This window comes from Falco rusticolus, chromosome 2 (assembly GCF_015220075.1).
Source record: "Falco rusticolus isolate bFalRus1 chromosome 2, bFalRus1.pri, whole genome shotgun sequence".
Taxonomy (NCBI): Eukaryota; Metazoa; Chordata; class Aves; order Falconiformes; family Falconidae; genus Falco; species Falco rusticolus.
Window position 1 is genome coordinate 121,229,362 of NC_051188.1, and position 24,778 is coordinate 121,254,139.

General features: G+C 47.9%; 1 protein-coding gene across 2 annotated transcripts; it reads right to left on the minus strand.

Annotated features, from left to right (window-relative positions):
- Positions 1-23,164, minus strand: TMEM45A (transmembrane protein 45A). Of its 2 annotated transcripts, none has more exons than XM_037378335.1 (6): positions 23,031-23,164; positions 10,831-11,040; positions 8,451-8,663; positions 7,552-7,736; positions 5,335-5,480; positions 1-290 (listed from the first exon to the last, which is right to left on the minus strand). In XM_037378335.1, coding segments are annotated over exons 2-6 (735 nt in total). In that variant the 5' UTR covers positions 11,021-11,040; positions 23,031-23,164; the 3' UTR covers positions 1-289. The 2 variants fall into 2 exon arrangements, with proteins under 2 accessions (XP_037234232.1, XP_037234231.1); XM_037378334.1 differs by having other exon boundaries at positions 1-3,955.
- Between the last annotated feature and the right edge of the window lie 1,614 nt (positions 23,165-24,778).

Here is a 24,778-nt window from a genome sequence, read left to right on the forward strand (position 1 = left end):
TATGAATAAATCCATTTTATTTAAATAAAATTACAAGCATATCTTGTCTATTATAAACTACCATATGGTTGTTCAAAGGCACTGATATTTAACAATAAGTTAAATTTTCTTGAGAGCAGCTACCTTTTTCTGAGTGGCATTTGTAAACTTGTCAGACCCATTCAACTCAAGAAAAATCTGTTGCCAGTTAAATGCTGAAGGTTGTACCTTTGTCATCATCACAGGTGCCTTCTGCTGCTGTTCCCAGGTGTCTCTTTTGAACAGTGCTCGAGAAGAATGGGTCAGGTGTTCTGCAAGGCAAAACCCCACTCTGAAACAGGGTGTTTCTTTCCTTTGTGGCACCAAAACCACATCAGGCACAAAACTATGACACTCACTCTTTGTGTACTGTAAGTATTAAACATTAAATCCAAGAGACTGCTGTTGCCTTGAGGCTTCAAGACCTCTTTTTCCTTGCATTTCTTCGAGCTTAATAATGCAATGCCACCTTCTCTTATGCAAAGACAGAGTTTTTGCAAGAAGCCTGCCCTACAGTTCTGGGTCACAAACTGCGTTAGCCCCCAGGCCAGGCTTCTTTCACTGTATCTGTGCTAAACGTGGCTGTCCAAAAACCAGCAGGTGCACCTGATGGGCTTACTTGTCCAGTTCTCTGCTGGTGTACAGGAGATTCACAGCAGGGAGGCAGAGGGAGATCCAGGTGATACCACTCTGCAGGCCAGTCCTGCCCAGGTGTTCTCCCAAGGAAAGGCGCAGACCTGCGTCCCCAGCTGGATGGAGGTAAGGACAGAGCCAGGGCCACCAGGCTGGGGTGGCCACAGGAGGGACCGCAGCAGGCAGCCACTCTCCTGCCCATGGCACTGGAGGACTGGCACTTCTGGTTTCTGAAAAAGCAGTTTCTTCAAAAGGAGAGTTTGCTAAGCACCCTCCATGTTCACAGCTCACTCCGGTTATCGAATCCCTTGAGGCTCACTTCGTTAACTGATTTTGGCTTATTGCGGCAGACTTTTATATAATCCCCAAGTTCTCCTTCTTCACCACCATCTTCACTGCCCAGCACTGCAGAAGCTTTGTACCCCAGCCATTCTAACAGGAAAAAACCTATGCCCTTTAAAAAATCCCAGCCATTTAGAGACAGGAGTAATGTGGTGCAATGAAGTCAGGATTGTTGCCGGGTGTAGTGACATACTGCATTTGGCCGCTGCGTCCCTGTTGCAGTTAACAGGGCAAGCTCCTCAGCAAAGCTGTGGATCTTCTTTCTGGCTTACGCCAGCAGAAAATATGATCTTAATGGAACTACAGTAATGAAACTCAAGTCTTAGATTTGCAGAGCAGAGTAAATATCAATTAATTCAGAATTTACAGTGAGAGAACTGTAAAGCTGAGATGCGAAGCTACCAAAATGCCATACCAATACTTAGCTTACAGAATGTCCTGAGACAGGCTTCAGTAATGTTTGCAAAATTTCCAAGATGCTTCAGAGAAAGGCATGGAAGAAGGGCAAACAATTATTAAGAAAAGTGCTGATCTTTGGCTAGCAATCTGCAGTTTCCCATTTTACGTTTGTAAACACAGAAATGTATGTGAGCCAACTATTCCTGCTTTCCAAAGTAAATTCATCTGGATAATCTGGCACCCGATTACAAGTGTCATTTCACAATAGTTGACAAAGATCTAAAATAATTTAAGAAATGACAAACTGAAGTCTTCTGAGAAGACATATGAAAGCTAAGCCAGTTCATCATGCTTTTCTTCCTGCTTAGGTTGTCACTTTAGACATACAGCACCTTAGTATTTGTACAGTATTAAATATACTTGTCAAGAAAAGTAGTGAAGAAACATGCATTGTTCCTGCCTATGAGAAGCAAAGTACTTTCTGAAGATCTCCTTCAGAATAAATGACATCACTGATTTTGGAAAGGCATTGCCAAACCTGGCAGGCTAAAATTCAGCATTAACAGCATATGCAGCTAAGGAAGGTGCTCCTTGACAAAAGGGAGATAAAAAGTAGATCTTAAAAATGAAAGGAATGTTTATATTTCATCAAAGATAAAACAGCTTTAGAAAAAGCCTTTTTTTCTTTTTTCCTGGAGTCCTGGGATCCCTTTGAGCTATAGTTTTATTATCTAACTTTTTAAGCAATCCTCTTACTGCAGTTAGCAATTTCATGCCACTCATTTTTCTGGTTCACACGGAAAAAATATAAAGGAAACTCAAAAGTGGAGGGACCAGATTCTACAACTCTCATTCATCTACCAGAGTCCAGCTCTGCATTCCCTTGGGAGCATCTGGAAATATTTGAATAATAGAAGAAACACACTTCTGCAGAACCAAACCTCATGATCTGGCACTATTTAAACAGAATTTGTTGCCTTGCACTAGCCTGTTTCTGAAAATATTTAGAAAATAACATTTTTAGGAGGAGTCTTGAAGGGAAGGGGCTCTTGCCCAGAAATGCCACCGTACCAGTGGTGGATACGCAGCACGGCCCATGCTCCCAGCACCAGCCCATGCTCAGGCCTCTGGAAAACAGCGTAGGTGCTGCTGTGCCACGAGCTGCCGGGAACAGTCTTTCGAAAGACTCCTTTAGAGCCAGTGATGCCCAGAGTGATGTTTCAAAAGTCTGCCCTTTGGGGGCAGTGTCCTCATAAACAGCATTGTTTTCCGATGTCTTTTGTCACGTGTCAGTTATTTCCCTTTTGCTGAGGCTGGCACGCATCCCAAGTGATGCTAAGCACTGGGGAGAGCACCCTGCTTTTCATGAGATCAAGACGCCAGCTTTGGTGCAGAAAATAAATGCAATTAAAAACAATATTATTTTTTAATTCACTGACTGGTGGGTAGCTGGGCACGGAGCTACCATGAAGGCAACATCTGCCCTCCAACAGCTCACTGTGCAGTGCTGTGCAGGCTTCCTGGCGCTTGAGGGGTGGCACAGGGAAAAGGATGCAAATCCATCCCTTCCTGCCCACAGACCAGCACTGCCCACTCCTGGCCCAGGTGCAGGGTCCAGTCACGTCTCTGCTATAAAACCTGCAGAAATCCACCAAATTCCAACAAAGGAAGGGAAATAACTTTGGGAAAGAAGCTGGCTTTGTGGCTGGGTGCTGCCCCACTGGACAACATTCAGCCTTTCTGGAAAAGAAGCTGCTCCAGGTGCTGAGGGAAAGCAGAGTCACTGCCACTGCCCTTCAGTCCAAGGAGCAGGACCGTCTAGGCATGACATGAGTAACTCCAGTGGCTTTTCATCATCATTCACCTCTTTGCCTCTCCCACCAAGCTCATAGCTCTGTGGGAGTGAACACACTACACGCTCTTCAGGGAAACACTGAACAGGTTTGCACCGAGTAGTTCTTTCCATTTAACATAAAGCCACAAGCAAAGGCTTGAAGTTTTTACGCGACAGCCATAAGACTCTGAATTTTTATCTTATTCTACTGTTTTCCAGGTCTGCACAGTTACTTATGCACAGTTACTTGCAGGGCAACAAACACTCTTATTTGGACACCCTAATTATGGAAAGTCGTCCATTCAGCGGCAGCTGGAAAATGTTTTGCTTAGCTTTTAATGCAGCAAACACACAGCCTTCAGCATGCCACCTCATCCAGCCACATCTGTCTAATATTAGCCTGGTTTTCTTTGAAGCCTGTGATAAGCAAGGTACTAGTGCAGCCATCACAAATTGGTACCAAGCTTGCCCTCCACAAAATAAAGATGTAACTGTGTAGATGTAGACAGTATACAGGGGATGATATTTGCGTAACGAGTTGTAGTAAAGAATGAGTAAGATGGCAAAGAAACCTAGAAATGAGGTATCAGTTAGCCTAATGGTAGAGTGGGTAAACTACTCAAGCCACATTCATACTAAATTTCATCTTCTGACTCCTGATCTCGTTCAGATGTTTTCAGTAATCCCATTTCCATGGACTGGGACTGCTTAACCTTTGAGCGAACCGCCCTGGAAACAACAAAAAAGAGAGTTGACAACAGTAACTCAACAGCTCATCTGGCCATTTTCACATGGTAGAAACCTGCTCAACTCCTGTGTTTCACCAGGGACTTAGGATGACTGATCTGTGAAAGCTCGTGGTGGGCCACTGTGGAAGACATCGTAAAGAGGGCATAGTGACTTCAAGCAGAATCTGGGCAGAATTTAACTATGGGCCTTGGTGGTAGATACCTGTGTGTTAGCTCGAGCGGCTGCTGTGCAGGGCAAGCCTGTGCCATGGCACCCGTAGGTGCTGCCTTTGGCGATGCCGCCTGAACATACTGCTTGTAGGAGCTTGCTCCTGTGAACACAGCTAAGAGCGTACACCCTAAGCAAACCTCAGCGTGCCATCTAGAAAGTTCAGTGTTATGCAGGCACAAGGCCAACAGCTGCATTCGCTCAGAAGAGTACTGTCAAGCTGTGAAGAAGAGCGAGCCTGGCCAGCCTCCCCACGGAGGACCTGCGCAGTGTGCCCTGCTCACCCTGGGAGCCTTGCCTGATGCTGCAGCCACTGCCCCCAGATCAGAGGGGATGTAAGGGTTGCTGTCACCTTCCCTACAGCTGCCATCCGTTACACAGCAGAGCTACCCAGCCCTGAGCGTTGGTGCCTTTCGGACTGAGAGCCACGCAGAACTGGCACCTTGGTGCAAAGCAAGGCTGCAAGGACCACGTAGGACTGAAGCATGATTAGATAGGGCTAATTAGAATGGTAGGGGTAAAGTCAAGGGGTGAGAAGCATGTTTAGGACAGTGCAGGCCAAGGCTTGGTAGGGTCCTGCAGGCAGAAGGTGATCACACATGGCAGGATCAGGCCCATTTTTACAGCCAAGTTGACACCGCAGTTGGAATTTTGTCAGAATTAGCATGGGGCTGCAAGGAAAAGGGCTAACTTTAGAAATTAGGTGATGAAACTGGCTAGTGAAAAAGAAATTTTGTCTGATCACAGGAAATTGCTAGCAATAGAACCTGTCCCATAATCCCCAAAGATAAGTCATGAAGCCTGCTGACTAAGCCATTGGAATTAGTAGAGATGAGCACTGAGAAGAGGCTGTAGGGAAAAAAAAGCCTCTCATGCTTCTAACTTTATAGGCACTTACAAATGGGGAAGACTATCAAAAAAAGCTCATTTTATGTCAGAAGCATTATGCTCTCAGAACTGTACATTATGAATGCTTTTCACCATTCTACTGAAGCAATGAGTCATGTTGTCTTCATTGATCACATCTATTTCAATTTTACCTTGCAAGACAATCACTTTCTACAAACCCTTTGATTTGGCAGTGAAAGTCTTCTAAAATAAAGCTCCTGTTAGACAGTATCTCCAACATTTTAGTGTTTCAAGTCACTTACCAGCTGACGATTGTGTAATTCACTGCAAGTATAAGAAAAGCAAAGGCATAATGCCAGCAATAGCACATGGTCAGGAACATCATATTAGTATGATCCGTCTGATTCCACTCTGGGCTCCCATTTGGAGGATAAAGCACAAAGCCGATCTACAATAAAATAAAAGATATTTAGCGCATGCCATTTGATGCGTATCCTATGCTGTAGCGTGTGTTCTGCTACGCCATCACACGGCAGATGTTTCATTTTCTTCTAGTGCTGATTATTTCTGTGGTTACTATTAAAACCAAATTTTACAGCCACACTCAGATGCGATGGATCATTTTACACGGTTCTCTGCAGAAATGCCTTTGAAGATGCAGAGACGGTCCCAGAGCCCCCTGCTCATGCCCAGAGAACTAAGGACCCTGCCCGGAGTGCCACAGCCACAGCTGCATCCTGTAAGGGCAGGGGCTGGTGCTCAGCCCTGCACCATCTGCACCACGACCGCGTCGCCAACCAGAACACCTGCCTGGCCATCTGCACTGACTCACTTCTTCCCAACGGCGCCTGGGAGTGCCTTACACTGTTCGGAAGATGAATAATAAATTAATAAATAAAGGCAAACCATAAGTCTGTCTCTTCTGGGCCATCCAGAGAAAGGTCAGGGTTTGAAATCACATACAAATGGAGCTCTCTCTCCCCAGGCTATAGGCTCATGTGAAATACATAGCTGATTCGTTTATTCAGAGCTGGGAAAGATCAAATTTGTATTAATGCATAAGCTGGGAAACTGGCAGCCCTGTGGCTACACCAAGGTCTGCGTGACAAGCACCAGTCCCTCTGGCTGCCCAGTGCTGCCCAAAGCTGTCACTCAGCAGCTTAGCTGAGGATTTAGGTGCTGGGAAGAAGAGGAGAGGAAGGAGGAGGGGAGGGGTGCATTTTGCATTTCCATGCAGAGAATTCAATGAATGAGGGTGTTGATGATGCAGAAAGAAAGTCCCTTTGCCTTTTACAAGCCTGTCATGCTGCAGCCAGTACGTGGTTTTCAGTCCCACATACGGTTGAAGTCTGATGTGGGTGTGAAAAAAGCCACACTTAAATCTCTTGTATTTTTAGTTCTTCAGTTTCTTACTTTGAAACAGAAACTACATTGTCTCCAGAGCTAAAGAAATAACTTGTTCTAAAATTAGACTAGGCAGACAACAAAGAATAAATGGTTGCATCTAATTCCTCTTATGTAAAGCTTCTTGAATCACCAAAGAAAAGTTTACAAACAAGAAAATAAAACAGCAAATGTTGCAGCACCAGGTTCTCAGGTTCACTTATAGAAAAACACTGCCGTTTCAGAGGTCTGTCACCTTGCCAGAGCAAGTATTTAAATATTTGATTTGGTGCTGAGTGTCCAGTTCTCCTAAGGAACAGCAAACGTTTTTATTCATCCTGTCTGGCCAGCATATAAAAAAGGGAAACCAGTCTAGACATGCCGGAAAGACAAATCACTGAGTGACCTCAGTTCTCCTCTATAAGATGAAACACACACCAGCACTAGCACTCCTGCTTCTTTGTTACAGGATCGCAGCGGTTCAGACGTTCTCTCTTGGTCTGACAGCAGAGCAAGTGTCGCTGCCAAACATCTATTAACTGGATGGAATCACAGGTGAGTGGGGGTGTGGAAGCTGCATTTTGAAAAGTTCTGAGGGGACCCACATCCCTGAAACAGTAAAGTTTTGGCTGCTACCTCTGCTCAGTTTCCAGAGCACTGGAAAAGCAGGAGGCTTTACATCCCTCAACCTCTTAACGCGGATCAGGAGCTTAAATACCTTCTGAGCCCGGCAATGGCAATGAGGGCTCGGCCGCGCCTGCCAGGGACCCCACGGGCAGCACTCGGGAGACTCCGCAAAGGGCAGCACACACGGCTGCCTCCAGCCCCTGCCAGCGGGCTGGGGTTGGAGAATGGCCAGTGACTGTAGCGAGGGACAGCTCAAGAAAACCACCTTAGCTTTTGTACTGATTCAAATAAAAGGCATTAAAAGTAAAATGGCTGCTGCTTCTTGTGTAAAATGTATGTGAGAAATACTTCGCTCTCTTTAAAGGGACATTAAGAGTGTATTGTCTTCTATGAGTCCTTTGAGGTCTGTGCTGAAAGGATGTATTTTATCACCTGTGAAACCTCTGCAGAGGGGTAAATGACTTACTTTTGGTGAAAGAAGAAATTCCTAAGGCAGAAGAGTGACCTACCTGCCAGAACCAGCTGCCTTGTAATATGCAGAGGCTTGTACGGAGCATCTCTAGCACGATACTGCCACGGAAGAAAACTTCCAGAAATACGCAGACGGCAGCTCCAAAGACAGCGAACAGCAGTAACTGATGAACATGAACATCCAGCATGGCTCTCCCATGAAGATGGTAGCAAAAGAGAAAACCTGGAATAAATTAAGTGATCGGTTTAAGATATTTTCTTCCCTTGTAATGTCCCTGCATCTGCTTTTAGAAAACAGTGAGCCTTTGACATTTCTCTGCCAACATCACCCTCTCAGTTGAACTGAGAGTAGTTCTGTAAGACCAATGCCTACATACTTTGTACTCCCACTCTCGAGCTCAGACCAGGAAACTGCACGGGAAGCCACAGCTCTGTCACCTTTCGATTAAAACACGTTAACAAAAAGTCTAATTCATCTGTCTCTGCAATGTAACAAGAGGGATACTATGAGATATACTGTGCGTACAGAAACCATAAACTGAGCATGTCCCCGTGCAGTGCCAAGGTGCCACTGCTGTGCAGGTAAAGGCACTTCAGCTAACAAGCTATGTCCCGTGTCAGTGCGTATGTTGAAGCTACTGAGCACTTACCCAAAACCGGCCTGTGCTGCTATTTACACAACATCTCTGCTGCTGTCTGAGCCAGCTAGGAGAGCACACGTGCACCTCTACAATGTGTGATGGTGCTCTGGGCTGCAGTGCAGATGAGCCCTCAGCAGTGTAAGCAGGGCCAAGACGGACCTTTTCCACACATTTCAGGGCACTAAACACCAGCTCCCACAGGCTCATTCTCTAATGCTGATTTGACCTTCCCAGACCAAAGACCGATACCCCTCTGCAAGCTTCACACGCACCTCTGCAGGGAGAGGTAAACTGACCTTCAATAAACACTGCTAAGGACAGCATCATCCTGTCCATGGCCACTGGCAGTGCACTGGTCCCGTGAGCCACGATGTCAACCAACCCCGAAATGCCGTAGAAGAGGTACATGGTGGCATGCTGCCAGTTCATTAAGTGATCCCAGTGTTTTTCCTCATAATTATACAACTTCAGATGTGGTCCATCAGGAGCAAACTGCTCAGCCACCATTCCTGTGCATGAAACGAGAAGTGCAACCATTTGTCCTGGTCCCTTAGGTACAGACTGATGTTAAGTCTTTACATAAGGCAACGGTATATCCCCACGCAGCATAGCACCAGGCAATTTGGGGTTTAGTCTGGCTGCCTGAGGATTGCTCTGGGTGGTCACTATGTTTTGCTCCCTCCTGTCCATTTCAGTCATTCCCAACTAAGTTTTTAACATCTTGTCCAAACTCAAGTGAAAATGCATGGAGGCCTCAAAGATATTAATTTAATACATTTTTTTTCCAAGAAAATAGGCAGTGGAGAGATGAAATAAGCTGCTTTGCTGAAGGAAAGACCACAGAGTGAACTCAAGCATGTATTAAGCTTCATACAGTCCAGAGAGGAGAAAGCCAGAGGAAACCAGGCTGCAGCTCCACTCCTGGTGGGACTGTTTGCATCTTGCAGTTTCCAGCCATGAAAATGGAGACAGCTATTCTATGCTGGTTTGTTTTTTTTTTAAAAAAAAAAAAAACAACCAAAAAACAATTGCTATTGTAGTTGTCTGACTGAATTTTTCAGCTGCCTTTCCCAGTGGTTCAAACATGAGTATAACACATGCTGAAGTCCCCAAAAGAGAGATTTACTATTTCAGTCCCTTGTGATGTGCAAGATGGCAGAGTTCAGACTCTGAATTCAAAGGGGACGTTTCCTGCAAAGCCATAAAAAGCAATCCGTCCCCTGTGCCAATCTATTAAATGTCCCATGAGAGCGTATATCAAGTTAGTATTTGGATTGCTGCTCCACCACCTCCCTTACCTTGGCCCCTCGGTGTCTTGCTAGCTAGCTGCAGTACTCCAGCAAGGGGAAAGCTGCTTTTAGATACTTTATATGATCAATGAAGTTTGGGAAGGATTTAAAATACATTATGCTTTCAAAACATTAAAGTTAATTATATTGTTTATAAAACGTGGGTCAGTGTCCTGCTAAGTAGACATGCTGCAGAGCAAATGCAGTGTTTTCCCATCTTAATTTCAAGTTTTCCTAACACAGAAACAGAACAGTTTACTCCTGCTGCTGCTTTTATTGTTTGTCCTAGCCAGGCTTTCTGGTCCATGTTTTTGACTGGAAGAAATGACCATACATTAAAATAATAGCTTTTTGTTTCAAGGTGAAAATAAAAACACCAGATGACTGTTTTAGCTGCCCAAGTACTTCTAGACACCGACAGATTTGTAGGAAAGATGTCCCCACTCACACCTCAAAATGAACACCTTTATTCAGGGTTTGATAATTCTTCAAGGCACATCAAAGAGTAAGCTGTATGCACAGCATCACTTCAGCGTTGATGTATCCTAACTGATACATCCTGGAGAGGAAAGAAAAGCAAGAACAAGACTTCAGCACAGCCTGCACCTTGGTTAGAAACCAGGCAACTCTGAGCAACTGAGGAAGAGTGGATAGATAGAATCTAAGAATCTAAAAATACTTAAAAATAAGATCCTTTTCAACTTGAGAGCCACATCTGCTGAGCTCCCCGGGTCCCCTGTTATTTAGCTCACTTACCCTGTAAAGGTAAAGGGCTAACATACAGCATGCTGGAATGAGAACAAGAACTAGGCGCTTGCAGCCAGCTGCACAGCTCCCTAAACCACCCCCGTGGGCTTGTGCTCAGGCCAGTCTACAGCAGCAGAGAAGCAACATCCCCAACCCCATTGCAACAGTCCTGCAGCAATAAGATGGAGTTCAGTCTTTCTTTGTGCATATTTTCACTTTTGAGTGACAGCAATGAAGAAGCATCTGCATTTACATATTTTATCAGCAGCTCAGTGGAGGCTGCCAATATCTGAGATAGCTGGATTTGAAACAGCAGATCAGTGTCCCCGCAGTCTGGTGCTCCCAGGCTTCAGGTGAGAGCCCCTTGCCCAAACCCCTCATCTCTCTCCCTGAAGGAGTGCACATCACATGGACACTCCGATGGACCAGCTGTGCAGTAGTCAGGAGGCATCAAAGAAGCTCCAGAAGAGCGCTATGGATGGAAACCACTAGTTCTTAGATTCATCATGTTTAAAGGACAAAATAACAAAATGCAATATTTTGTGAGATATATTTCATCAGAGAACAAATATTTTTTTTAAAAAAGAAGTGTTAAAAGGCACAGACTTTTTGCTGCCTGCCCCAAGTCCACCTTACTTACCAATGAGGGCAAAGACAGCTTTGATGATCCCTTCAACAAACTCCAGGCGCTGAAATCCTGCCCTGGAACCAAGGTAGCAAATGTTCTTGTTTTTTCGACAGGCATACTTCAGTGGATACTTCACTGACCACCACAAGCCAAAAAGAAGGAAAAAGCTTCCAGGGAGGGCATGCCCTTTGAAATTGCCCATGGTCTTCTGCTAGGCAATACCTGAGGGTGAAACAAATGCAGATTGATTATGGAAATAGTCGGGGAATTCTGTGGGTTATGATTTCAAAGTATCTCCTTGCACAGGTCAAAAGGGCGTCCCTGAATTAAGTACTCACACCTTATTTAAAAATAAATTTGGGTGCTTACCTCCCCTGGTTGTTCCAAAGACCCAGCCAGTTTCCCCAGTTTCACAGCTTTGCAGAACAAGAGTGAGAGACCCAACTGCAAAGCAGCTGGCCTGAAACACAGAGCTGGCTGTCAGCACGTAGAGAGAAAAAAAGCCATAGTGCACTACGTCATGCTGCTGAAGTGGTACTAGCAAAAGAGAGAACATGAATATTCACAATTCACCTTTAGACAGGTTTTTGTTTCTTTACTCCACAAACAGAAATCAAGTCAATACCCAGCTGAAGGAAAAATTAATTGCATGCAGTTCCCATGGCTGACTATTCACTAATAAATTGTATTTTGTATTTCAATCCAGATGTCTCATTATGATTTACAAACATCAAGTCATTCTCAATACTTGAGGTGAATTATGTACCCGCAACTAGACCCATATTATCAAGTGCACTGCGTGATAAGGCAATTAGTTGGACAGTGTTATACAGTCATTTAGAAGCAGTGCCACTAATAAAGCCTAGTAATTCTGGGTCATTGTCCCAGATTTTAGAAGAGTTAACTTAGCTCCGATAGCTTCTTCATTAAAATGACAGTTCTAACGTTAAACTGCCATTTTTCTTTAGGTTATTGTAAACTGAGTTGTTTTGCGTCGTGACCCAAAGGCACACTAAAACTTTGCACAGGCAATAATCAAGAAGAACCACTTCAGAAGCGCTGGCAACCTGTACTTTCTGTTACTGGCATTTCTGGCTTAAAAATCCTATCACCGCACTACACTGGAGCCATCCAGTTATGAATAGAACATGGAGGCTTTGGTATATTTTTCTTGTCAGTAAGTATTTCCTATGGTCAGCTCTGCATAAGAAGTTTTAAACTGTGGCTTGTGGGCCATGGAGTACTTGCAGATAGTTCACGTAATGCTGTCTAGTCATGTAGCATGAACCCTCTCCTATTTCTGGAGGCTAAACTCCACTGAAAGCATTAATTTATTTGTTTTTTTGGAAGAGAAACTTTTCCACATGCACAGGTCCTGAAGCTGCCATAAGACTATTACCCAACTGCATGAGGAGAGATGACCTACATAGCCAGAAAAGAGAGAGAAAAAAAAAAAAAAAAAAAAAGACAGTTCATGTGTAGCACGAGGCAGGCTGTGATTGAAACAGGGATGCTGAAGAGGATCCTGCCCCTGCTGACCACCCCTCTGCTCCCAGAGATGATCTTTCCCACTGTGTAAGGGCTGCAGGAGGACAGCAGTGGGCTCTGAAAGCTTTGCCTGGATAAAGCTCCCCTTGGCTAGTTTCTAGGGCAGGATTACCGAAGTACCAGAGATGCTGGCTGCTCAAGCCAGCCGGCTCCTGGCGCATCACTGCAGGTGCCACTGGGGCTTGCACCTGCCCATGGAGACCTGGCCTGGCGGCAAGCGTGAGGGTGTGAGGGTGCCGTGGGGCAGCAGCACCCACCAGCCATGGGGCAGCCACAGGGCCAGCCAGGGATGCCTTTGTGCACTCTCATGGCACGTGAAGGGCTCCATCTGGGGCATCTTCTCTCTGGAGAAGGGCTCCTGCACGCCACTTGTCTCCCATTGGGAAGAAAAGCTGGGGTGCCGTGCCCCGCTGCCGTGGGGGCCTTTGCCTTGCCTGGGGGCTGGTGGCCGCCAGGGTCACAGCAGCAAAAGCCACGAGAGCAGGGAGCAGCAGCAGGCCCGCCAGGCAGCACAGGCACCCCACCACCAGCATGGTGCTGAGCACCTCCACCTCTCCCCCCAGCAACCTGAACTGAGCTCTGACCCCCCTGGGGTGCAGCACAGTTAGTGGTGCCATCATCCTGCTCCTGGGCTGAGCATCCCCCAGCCCGGGGCCGGCTAGGCACCACAGGAGGAGGAGGTGGCAGCCAGGGGTCCAAGGCCTGGGAGACCCTTCCCCTGCCTCCCCCGCCACCCATGACACCCTGCTGGGCCGATGCCTGTGCGCTTTATCTGCAGCTGGGGAAAGCCCTGCTCGCTCTCCAGCAGCCTCCAGCGCAGTTGGGCTTTCAGTGGTGTGTTGCAGAGCTCAGCCCCACAGGTCGGATCTAGCCCCCGATCTCACAGAAGAGGTACCTCATTTTGGGACACCTTTAATTCAAAGAGTCTCGTGCCTCACTGCCAGTACTCACTGCACCCTTGTTTGCATCAGAAAAGGGCAGCACTAACAGAGACTGAAGTTTTAGGCAGTCGCCTAAACTTTGCTTTAAACTTTGAAACACTTCTTTTGCTTTAAAAGCCTTGATTTCTGGTTCTTCTAAAACCTGCTGGCCTGAAAGGCACTGCTGTCTTTTCAGACACGTTGGGTTTTTCCCTCCTCTGAATGAAAGGAAGAGGGGAGGAGTGGGGGGCAGCCTTTCCTCACCCTGTGTCTGATCTCATTGAACACCATTCATTAGAAAAAACATATTCATGACATATCTCGTCATTCATGGTGGGTACAGAGCACTCCAAATGGAACGGTTTACCCTGCACCCCATATCAAAGCAAGATACTGGATTGAAAAGGTGAATTAACCCTATGAAACGCCTCCCTCTGTGAGAGTACAGCCGCAGTAAGAGCCAGGTGAAGAACAGCGTGTTAATGTCATTTGTAGTGCACAGTACACAAAACTTCAAAGGCAATTCTCAAATTACTGTAAAATCACACCTGGGTTACCTAGAGCTCTAATCACTGCAGGACTTTTCTGCCCTACATCGGAGTAATCCATTGAGATACTCTGCTTAAAACTATTTTTTACCTTTCAACACAAGGGAAAAGAAGAAAAGCAAAGGACTGACACAGCAGCTAGTGCTGCATGTCAAATATAAACCAAACACATCCAGGAAAATTGGGGGGGGTTTGCTATAAACAATACAATCACATATTATTAGTTTTACAGAGTGTAAACTTCAGTTTGAGTTCATTCAAAGATGTTGGGGGTTATCTGCAGAATTTCTCTGGAAAGAGGCAGTGCAGTCCGCCAGCCAGCTGTCGTGGCAGACCTTCAGAACACTCACTCCCAATACAGTTGGCTTCAGAAAGGAGTTGTATGAATTATACTTTAACTCCTTAGTAAACTTGAAAACGTCACGACAGAGCTCACCTTAAACTGATTAAACTTCCCAATTCATGAATTTTCTCTTATCAGGCTTAAGAGTTTATTTCGACCAGGCTAGAAGCCAACTGCCACCACCTACGGTTTTGATGTGACAGTTTTGCCTGCAAGCGAAGCAGGGGGCATCGCATGGTGGGGCTTGGTACCACATAAGGATGTGTGAGGGTAAGCGGAGCCTGCCCTGCGGGATCGGGGGTGGCTGTAGGAGGTGTGAGGCAGGGGTGCGACAGGAGGTGAGAGCAGAGGGGGGCAGGACTGCAGGCTGCTGCCTTTCTGTGCTGTGCTTTGGCATCCCCCTGTGTGGCTCCTGCCAGCTCTCCTGCACGGATTGGGAGCCAGCCAGTTTCGGTAGCCGAGGTGCTATTTATTGGATAAAGGATGGCATCAGCATGTTACGACAATACTTAATAAATTTGACAGTTTGGTTTTTTTTACAAAGCTTTATTTCATAAGCTAGTAAGCAAATCACTAGAGGGCTGATGTTGCAAGACCTGCAAATCCCAGACCCTCTTTTATTCAGTGATTTCAGGGCCAGGGGTGCTGGCAGAGCTGCAGCCATGTTCTTAGCAGCAAACCTTCCTTGCTGCCCACCACCTTCCCTAGAGTACATCATCTGCCAGAGACGCAAGCAGAGAAAACCTGGAGGCTGCCCCACAGCTGGTGCCATGAGGTTTGGGTTCAGCCATGCCAGGGCTGCCCACGCTCCCTCCGCTGCCCCCCAAAGCCACCACACCAGGTGCCGCATGCGTCCCTGCAGCCGCTGACCTGCTTGCGAACCTCAGCCCTGCCCAGACCCTGCTCCTGACGCTGCCAGGCAAAGCCAAGGTGCTGGTGCCTGCAGGGTTTGGCTTTCCAGCAAGTGCACACAGACCCCTGCCCATTGCTGACGGAGTCGCCCCCGCTCCCAGCAGTGCGTGCCCCAGCACCCCCGGCAGGCTCACTCAGCTTTCCACATCTCACCACCCAGGACTCTCCCACCACCACCAGCCATGGCGCCACGGCAGGCAGGGCACCAGCAAATTTTGGACTCTGGCAAAGAGAATTTTGGACTCTGGCTGAGGGGAAGTTCCCCACCACCACCCCCGCAAGGAGCGTGCCCAGGAGCCAGACGAGGTGCATGCTCCAGCCCAGACGTGGGCTTTCCCCAGCAAGTACTCCTTGAAACCCCACTTTTGGGAGGTGTGGGGCATGCCAGGAGGGGAGGCTCTGTCAGGGTTCAAGGGCACCCATAGGCTTTAACTGCCCCAACCAGCCTCACCCTGGACCCCCATCCTGGCAACCCTGCCCAGGGGCCCATGGTCACAGGGGAACTGTAGAAAAAGGTAATTGGGCACAATTATGGCAATAAACTCTATAATTGAAGTAGTTTATAAATTTTAAGTACCACGTAATGTTTCTGCAGCCAATTGGAATAAGGAATGAGAATAATTTACAGCTACTTGTGAATGGGAGATGCTTTTTTCTTTCCACACGTGAAAACTCCCGGCACGGTTTGCCTTGCGATAGTCACAGAAAGCTCTGCCTGCATGATTTGGGCTTTTCCAGCAATTAGAAAGCTGCACAGTATTGCAAAAGTGTTTTACACTCAAACTTTGCTGACCAAATATAGGTTGTTGATGGTTGCCTGCAAGTTCCCTCTGCAGCAGTAATGCTTTGTGTGCCTGGGATGTTCATCCCTCGGTTCAGGCTGCACCTTACTTCTTAGGGTCAGAAGGGAATAGAGGGACCTGCTGGCAAAGGAGGCGGTGGAGAAAGGCAGTTTCTAAGTGAGCATTCGAGAAAAGGTCTGTGTTTTTGTGAGGACTGAAAGCTGTCTTTTTAGCCTGAAAATTATCTTACTTACACCAGCAGAAGCATGAAAGGCAGGCAACAGACAGACTTACATGGTTGATTTAAACATCCTCTGACTTTTTTGGGAGGGATGTTTCATAGCATTTCCAGTTTGACTCCTGATCTCTCAAGGCCACCCATGTGGGGACTAAGGCAGGATGGTGAGTGGTATGGAGAGACTAGCTGTACCAGCTGCTTATTCAGACAGGTTCTCAATCGCTGCTTGCAGGACCAGATCGGTCTCCCCTTTTCCCCTTTTCCCTCTAAGAAATGGCAGGGTCTAGGCAGCGCACCCTGCACCGGTGGGGCCAGCAGCCACCGAGTCAGCCAGCCCTGCGGCACAGCTCCCTTCCCCGCTCCTCTCCCAGCAGCCTGCCTTGCAATTTCCTGTGTTTATCAAGCCCTGCACTTGAGAGAACTGTCAACCAGAAATGTGGGGGTTTTCCAGAAATGACACGTTACAAGGCCACAAACTCACCGTGCTGGAGTGCCTTCATTTCTGCTGCAGAACCATATGGTAACAAAAGTTTAACCCAAAGATTAAACATTAGCAAATTTACTGCAATGGTGAAACCGAAGTGTTATTTTCCTCTCATAGGCTAGATTAGGCAACAGTGATGTGGAGTTTAATATTTGATACAAAATGTTTATTTTGCAAGAATCTATCATGATGTCAGTGAGAATAATGCACCCAGATAAGAGGAGGAAACACCACATTTGTATACGCTTTCTAATCAGTGCACAAGCTGTGATCATACAGCTTTTACCAAAAACTGGAATCCAGCAAACTGGAATGCATCTAAGACAAAGAAAATCACCAACAAGTTCACTTCAGTAACCAAAGTTTCCTACTTGCACTTAAAGATGCATCCACAAGGCAAATGCCCTTTATCCTGCAGCCATTAAATGGTACCCATCACGGAGAGCCATGCTGCTCTGGAAAGCCACGTCTGCTGTAACTACTTTGTTCACTAAATACAGCACCGATTTCATGTCATGACTGAAAGTGTTTCAGCAACTACAGCCCCATGTTTCCAGATGAGATCACTGCTCTGGTGTTAAGGAAATACTCAGCCGGCACCTATAGCTCCCCCACAATGAAACTGGAATGAAGTGCTGTGTGTACTAATGAAAGCAGGAGTCAAGACTCCTTGAAATGCTAAAAAATGAGAGTACAGCCTCGATATTCTTGGCTTAAGGGTGTGAGAGAGAAGGATTTTCAGGTAATGTCATGAACAGGCAGCTCTGAAGCCTGTAAGTGAAGAATTCAACCCCTGATAAAATCTTCAGGCCTACAACACAGGAATGAAAACCAAAACTCCCCAAGAGGTAATGACCAGAAATCTATATAGTGGCGTTAAAAGGAGGGACTCAAAGGCACAGCCTCCCAGTGCTGAGTCTGGGCCCACAACCTGAACTGCTCTGGTTTGTCAGTGCCTTGCATCTGTCAGCAGCTCCTCCTTTCCAGGTACTTGTCCTTCCCAGCCCTCTGACAACCAGTGCTTGTCCTAGTTTCAGCTGGGATGGAGTTACTTTTCTTCTTAGTAGTTAGTACAGTGCTGTGTTTTGGCTCTGATGTGAGAACAATGTTGACAGCACACTGATGGTTTTAGTTGTTGCTGGGTGATGTTTATACTAAATCAAGGACTTTTCAGTTCCTTGGACCCTGCCAGCCAGAGGGCTGGGGGGACACAGGACACTGGGAGGGGACACAGCCAGGACAGCTGCCCCAAGCTGGCCAAAGGGCTATTCCATACCAGATGACATCATGCCGAGTATATAAACTAGGGGAAGAAGAAGGAAGTGGGGGGATATTTGGCGTTATGGCATTTGTCTTCCCAAGTAACCGTTACAGGTGATGGAGCTCTGCTGCCCCGGGGGTGGCTGGACACCTGCCTGCCCGTGGGGAGTGGGGAATGAATTCCCTGCTTTGCTTTGCTTCGCTTTGCTTTGCTTTGCTTTGCTTTGCTCTGCTTTGCTCTGCTTTGCTTTGCTTGCATGCACACCTTTTGCTTTACTCTTTTATCCCCACCTTCCCATGTTGTTATTATTATTATTGTTATTATTGTTGTTCTTACCCCTTTATTCTGTTTAAATTATTAAATCGTTCTTATCTCAACCCTTGACTTTTACATTCCTTCCCAATTCTCCTCCCCATCACTAAGGGGGAGTGAGCAAGTGGCTGCGTGGTTGGTTGCTGGCCGGGTTAAACCATGACAGTGCTCCTTGCTGTGTTTTTTCATCTCTCATGACCCTCAGTTTCTGGCTTGCTTCCCCCTTTCTCCGTGCATCTGCTGACTCTGTTTCTGCTCCCAGAGCCGAGCAGGGTATCTCCAGGGATTGTCCAGGGACAACAAACACTCCACAACAACTGCACCATTGGCTCCCAGTACCAGAGCAGCTGCCACTGTGTGGAGATGGAAGTTTTGGTCTTCAGGACTGCCAGTTTGGAGCCTTTTATCAGATCACTGCAAGTTCAAGAACATACACATACAAAATTAAATCTTGTAGCTGCATGGGCTACATAAAAGTCATTTTTTCCTGCAAAAGATTCATGGTTTCTTTATTGGTCATAAACCCTGGTATTTCCTACCACTGCCGGAACTAAAGGGTGAAACAGCACGGGAACGTGAGTAAACCAGTGCCAGTACAAGCGCTGCCTGCCACGCCAGCACGCCTGGCTTCAGGCCCCGCAGCTGCCCCTGCCCACTGCAGCCGGCAGTAGCCACAGCCTGCTGTGGGGTGGCCTCCTGCCGTCCCCCCGCAGCCCAGCATGCCCATCCCCACAGAGGGCCACAGCCCTCTGTCCCCAAAGGGTCACAGCCCTGTCCCCGCACAGGGCCACAGCCCAGGACTTCCTTCCCAGTGCGGTGCTGCCGATGCTGGGCTCCTGGCAGTTTGGCACGCTGTGGCAGGTGTTTGGCTGTGTGCGGCAGCAGCTGAGCGCTGCAGGACGCGGCACAGTGGGAGGATGCACAGCGGTGGGAGGATTCGTGGCAGTGGGAGGATGCGCTGCGGGAGCTCCTCGCTCTCACCCCACACCAGCTCCCCACTCCAGCCCACCCGGTGCTGGGCTCAGCTTCCTGATTTTAACCTGAATTGGGCGAGCTGGTGAAATTCCTATATGCTCTCTCTTTATAAAGTCAGTTCCTTTTATCATCTTTAACACTGTTGGAGTCACTTCAATGAACAACCCCCGAGGGACACAAGGTGCTCCTGAAGGTCCGTGGTCAAGCAGAGGTCACGCTGCCAGTAAGAAGATTGTTCCTTGGATAACCTACAAAAACCGGTTTTGTGGGGTATAATCCCTAGCTCCTCCTTCTAGTCCCAGGTGTGCTTACCTATACATTCCCTGCTTCCTGAGCGACAGGCCAGGAAAATGCCAAGGGAGCCAAAGTCTGATATACCTACTGATGGTTTTGAGATCAGAGCCCTGCTCTGGAGAGGAAACAAAATGAAATACGGTTCAGTTTCTGTTGGTACCCCCTCTATGGACCTCCTCCTATGGTGTCTCAACAGTAGTGTCAGGGCTTCAGTGGAAGGCTGTCATAGGGAAGCAAAGTTCACAGGACCACTAGACTACGACAGACATTTGTAATAAATGCTGATGACCACCTGGGCTGTGACAGAACCTGCATTTGACACTTAGAGAGTTCCTTACAGGCTCTTAGAAGTTGCTGCCATCGTTATTTACATTTCCAAATGCTTCTTGAAGGCAAGAAGGCACAATCAAAAAAAAAGGGGATGGGTCTACTGAGAAAACGCTATGTGGTCTAAAATAGTATTTTCCACCTGCAAGGAAGCCAGGTCTGAAAGACAAAAGTGAGGAATTCTGTTCTTGGAGGACAGATCTTCAGGTATGAAGGACAGGGCTTGCTGACCTGAGCATGATTTATAATTCTTTGGTCTCAAGGGTTGCTCCCTTACCCTAACTACCAGTGACTGTGCAGAAAAGGCATTAAGATTTCTCATCGTTATGTGCAGTACCAGATATCGCGGTGACCAAAGCCTGTGAATGAGAACCTGGAATATTACAAAGAAGACACTACTTTAGAGAACCACCAAACACTAATAAAATACGGTAAGCAGAAGTGTCATGCTATGCTGTGCATACCACTAAGCTTTCATCCTAAGCATAGTCTCAAGATGACAAAAACAGGAAGGGAGCACATCTCAACAAATGCAAGAGCATCAATAAGTCCTTGATGGCGTTCATAGGAAGGACTGAGTTTTCTTACCAAAAAATTGCCAACAGGCTCAGTTACCCAATGCGATGCTCATAACAGCTCACACCTGGGCAACAAGCAGGCGACACTTGCAAGAGCTGAACTTCTCCTGTCCCCTGCTAGGGAGGAGACTGGAAACCAGGGGCACATGTGTCCAGAATATCGGGTTCTACTGGGACATGGTGCTGCATTCTGCTGTCTGTTCCTGCTGAGATCCAGGCACTTGTTCTGGAACCTCGGCTTTCTGAAATTAAGTGATGCATTAAGACAGCCATTGTGCCTGTCTATGGAGGAGTGCAGTCAGGTAGTGTGAGCCCTCCGGGCTCTTAGATGGCAAAGTGATTCAGAATAAATGTCTAAGTCTCATGGATTTGGATGCCATAACCAATGATATGAATGCTTGGGGCTTGCAACATTGTGTTGTGATAAGAAGAAAAAGAAAGATTAAAAGCTTTGTGATTTCCACAAAGCCATGCAACATAACAGCTGGGATTTGCACCTAGAGCTTTGCCTTGGCTGACTTGCCTTTGTACCTGGGAGTTTTCTTTACCGTCTTGCCTGTCAAGACCAGGGTGCTTGGTGTGCTTGTCACAAGGGTGACCAAATGCACTGCCACTACCAACTATCGCTTGGGGGAAACATTCTCAACAGCAGAAGGCTGTGTGGAGGGGAAATGAAAGAGAAACACTAATGAACAAATGGAAGCCCTGGCAAAGCAGTCTGTAACATTGATAACAGCCGGGAGAAATGGCTGGCTGAGAGCTAACCCAGCCAGAAAAATCAAAATGCATCAGAGAAACAGGTACAGTTCCTCCTCACGGTACCACCTCATACTCACTAAATGGGCATCGGCTAGTGCTAAGGCAAGATTAGCAGAAAATGAAGAGTCCTCCATAACGCAGGGCTACAGTAGCAGCGGCTTTGGTTCCTGCTGCCCCTCAGACAACAGAACTAATGTAGGGAGCAAGAGTAACGCAACAGAGTAGGAGTTTTGTAATTCAATCAGAGCAGCAGCTGTAACAAGGGGCTGTATACTCTTCCAAACCCACTGCCATTACAGATGCTACACTCTGTACCTCAGAAATATCTCAAGTGCAAGGTCTTTAGCAAGAATATTAGGAATGTTGCTCAGATAGCATTAAAATGTTATAGCAGGCCCTGATTTAGACGTAAAATGATTAGAAGGGTCTCTTTTTTATCTTCTGGAGCAAAAAGCAGTGCCAGAACTCAAGGTCTGGCTCATGCTATGTGGTAAGACAGGAGTACTGCAGTAGACTGGCACTGTACTAAAAAAGAAGGTATTTTAAAAACAAAAGTTTAATTATTTATAATCCTTAGGTTTAGGAATTTGCCTTGCTCATAGCTAGGGAGAGACGATCAAAATGACTGCTGCTGCCAACGGCAAGTGAGCATGAGTATGTTTGGTCACATCTAAGAAATACAGTAGGAGCCAGTTGACAAGAGTTCTCGCAGGGAGAAGCCTGGATTCGCATAGTCTTCAGGCTGGAAACAAGGGGCCCATTTTTGTCCTGCTGCACTGGCTGTTAGCAGTACAGACCAAAATGGTATTTCCAGACAGATTCGATATGTAAGAAAGAGTAAACAGAGAGCAGTCTGCCTAAACACAGGCATAATTATTCAAGCCACTCCTCATGGTTCGTTTGACTTTTCCTCCCCAGCAGTTATTTCTACCCACACTTTCCACAACTGAGAAAAATCTGTTTGGTTTACCCAGCTCCATCTGTAGAGCGAAGAATACAGGGAAAGCCCACATAAGCAACCGTGGAAAGTGGCAAAAGGCATCTGAGCGAACCTCAGAAAGGCAACTCCAGAGTCAGTGGTGAATTTGCATCTAAAATGGCTATTGGAATCGCTCCCTTTTACCAATTAAAAGGTGACTTGCAGTAGAACACATGCCGTAACTTAAAGAGGTCTACAGAAACGGTAATGTAAGGTGGTGCAAAGTTACACAGACTGGAGAAATCGCAATTCCTAGGTATGTAATGTAATCATCAAATATCCAGCTTAAAAATTAAGCATACTTTGTTTGAAGTACTTTGGTTCCTAAGCTCTGAAACTTCAGAAAGCCACGTGTCAGAAAGACAATGAAATGTTGGATACCACGTTCAGTATTAGTGTTCTTAGGGGAGCAGAATACAATTCACAACTGAGAAGTTGAAACAAAATGTAACATATGCCAGCGCTTGAAAGTGTTTTTCCAAGGGTTATTCTGTTTTGCAGTAGAACAGAGAGGCTGAGATAGCCCACCCTCAGGGCTCCCCCCAATACAGTAGGTGGCCATGGCCACATTGAATTCCCTTGGTTTTGCTGGAAATGCCAGTTCGACGTGCGCCCCCCTTCTGGACACCCGAGGAGGAGGGAGGGAAAGAGAAATCACGCCAGAAACTTAAACCTAGACCGAACGTTTCGCTCACACCCTGACGCTTCATCCCGCTCCGCTCCACGGTACAGAACCGCCGCCAAAGCCCCGTTGGCGGGGTCGGCGCTGCGCGGGCGCGCAGGCTGCGCGGTGCCACAGCCGGGCTGCGCGGGGGGAGCCGCGGCCGCGCTCCCTGCGCGGGGCCGGACCCGCGGAAGGCTCACGGGGGCCGCTGCGGATCTTTCGCCCGGGGATACCACCCCACCCCCCCCCGCCCCTCCGGCCGGGGCTGCCGAGCCGCGTTGCCCTTACCGCGCCGCCGCCGTCCCTCGCCCCGCCGCGGGGCTCCGCTGCTGGCCCGGGCGACCCCCGCCCGCGGGACCCTCCAGCCGCGCCCGCCGGGGATGCGCCGCGGCCGCCCAGATGTTTGCGCCGCGGCCGCCCAGATGTTCCCCGGGCGGCCCCGCGGGGGGCGGGCGGTCTCGGCCCCGCCCGGCCGGGGAGGACCCGGGGCAGAGCCCAATGAAAGGGGCTGGGGAAAGCGGGGTCCGGCGGGCCGGCGCTGCCCGCCCCCCGCCTCGCTGCCCCGGGAAGGCAGCCGGGCCGGCGGCCGGGGTCGGCCCTGGGGGCTCGGCGGGGCTCGCTCGGCGGCGGGGCTCGCTCGGCCCGGGGCGTCGCTCGGCGGCGGGGCCGCGACTCCGCTGTCCCGGGCGGACCTGACACACAGTCCTCCCGGGAGCGCGGCACGCCGCAGCGCCGGGGCATTTCCCGTTGTTCCCACCCGGTGCCCCCCGCGCAGACAGGCGCCCGTGGCTGTAGGTGCTGTAATGTCGCGGGAGTGCACGGCAGAGCTCTGCATCCCAAAGGAGAAGGCTAAAAATAAAACGGAAAGGGTGAAGCCGCGGTTTTGTCTGCAAATGCCGTGCTGTAGCAGGCAGCGTGAGGGACATCACTGCACCATTCCCCGCGCAATGAAAGGCACCGCATTCTGCACCGCAGAGAGCACCGGTGACATCCTCCAGTCCGACACATGGAGGAACCCTCCTTCGAGGCGTTTGCCGGGAAGTGGCGATAATCAGGACCTGAAGCTGTTTCAGCTGCACCAGAAGCCCCCTGACCCTTCCCCCAGCCAGCACCAAGCTCTTGCGCTGCCAGCCCGGCTGCTGGGCCGAGGTGCCACTGTCCCCACCGGCTGGCTGGGACCTGAGCTACATTCTGAGAGAAACCCAGCCCACCCCGGGCCCCTAATTTAAGATTTCTGCTTTTCATGATCCCAAAGCAAAAGCTTTGGGAACTTTTTTGGATGAAATTAACTCCATGTAAAGATCAAAACTTAGGTACACAGTACATTTCTCTTTGGCACTTTCCCCCCCTCAGTTATCTTCTCAGGCAGCTCCATCCATCCCTCCTTTCTCGTACAAAGCAACACTTTCACTATCAGATAGATAGTGCTCCAGCAATACCCTTACGCATCTGGCAAGCAGATGTCTTTGCAGGTTGGGTGATGTAATAAGTACAGAGAAAAAGGCAATCACTATTTTCCAGAAGGACCACCTCTTTGTAAGCAGTGTTCCAGAAATCCAGCCTCTATGGCAGCTGCTCCCCTTTCCCAGGCTGTGACTTCTTTTGCAATTTTTTTTTTGGATGGCAGAATGCATCTCATGTAATGGCATTAATTCCTACCTAATGGGTATCATTCTGTTGCAGAAGGGTTTTCAGTTAGACTAAGCTAAATCAGCAATGAAACTGATAATTGTAATCACCTCATATATTTACCACTGCTTTGATGAGTTTGTTTTGGCCGTGGAGCAAAAATCACTTCCTGGGATTCCTCACTTCCGTCCATACTTAAGATGACTTAAAAGTGATTCTAAGTAATGATTAGTGTCTCCAATGTCAAAAATTCCAATTAGCATCCCGGAAGCCCTGAAAGGGTTCTGCACTTCTATGAGGACCACTGCAGTGTGCATTAAAGTAACCGCAGAGAAGTGCATGCACAGAATATTCTATAAAACAGCCAGAGACTAGAGAAACAACAAAGCACCTTTTGTACCGGTGGT

Coding starts and splice junctions, on each gene's coding strand:
- TMEM45A (XM_037378334.1), bottom strand. CDS start 11,020: ATGGGCAATTTCAAAGGGCATGCCCTCCCTGGAAGCTTTTTCCTTCTT. Junction 7,737..8,450: donor CTTAGCAGTGTTTATTGAAG/GTCAGTTTACCT, acceptor AATTTATTCCAG/GTTTTCTCTTTTGCTACCAT. Junction 3,956..5,334: donor AATTACACAATCGTCAGCTG/GTAAGTGACTTG, acceptor TGTTGTTTCCAG/GGCGGTTCGCTCAAAGGTTA.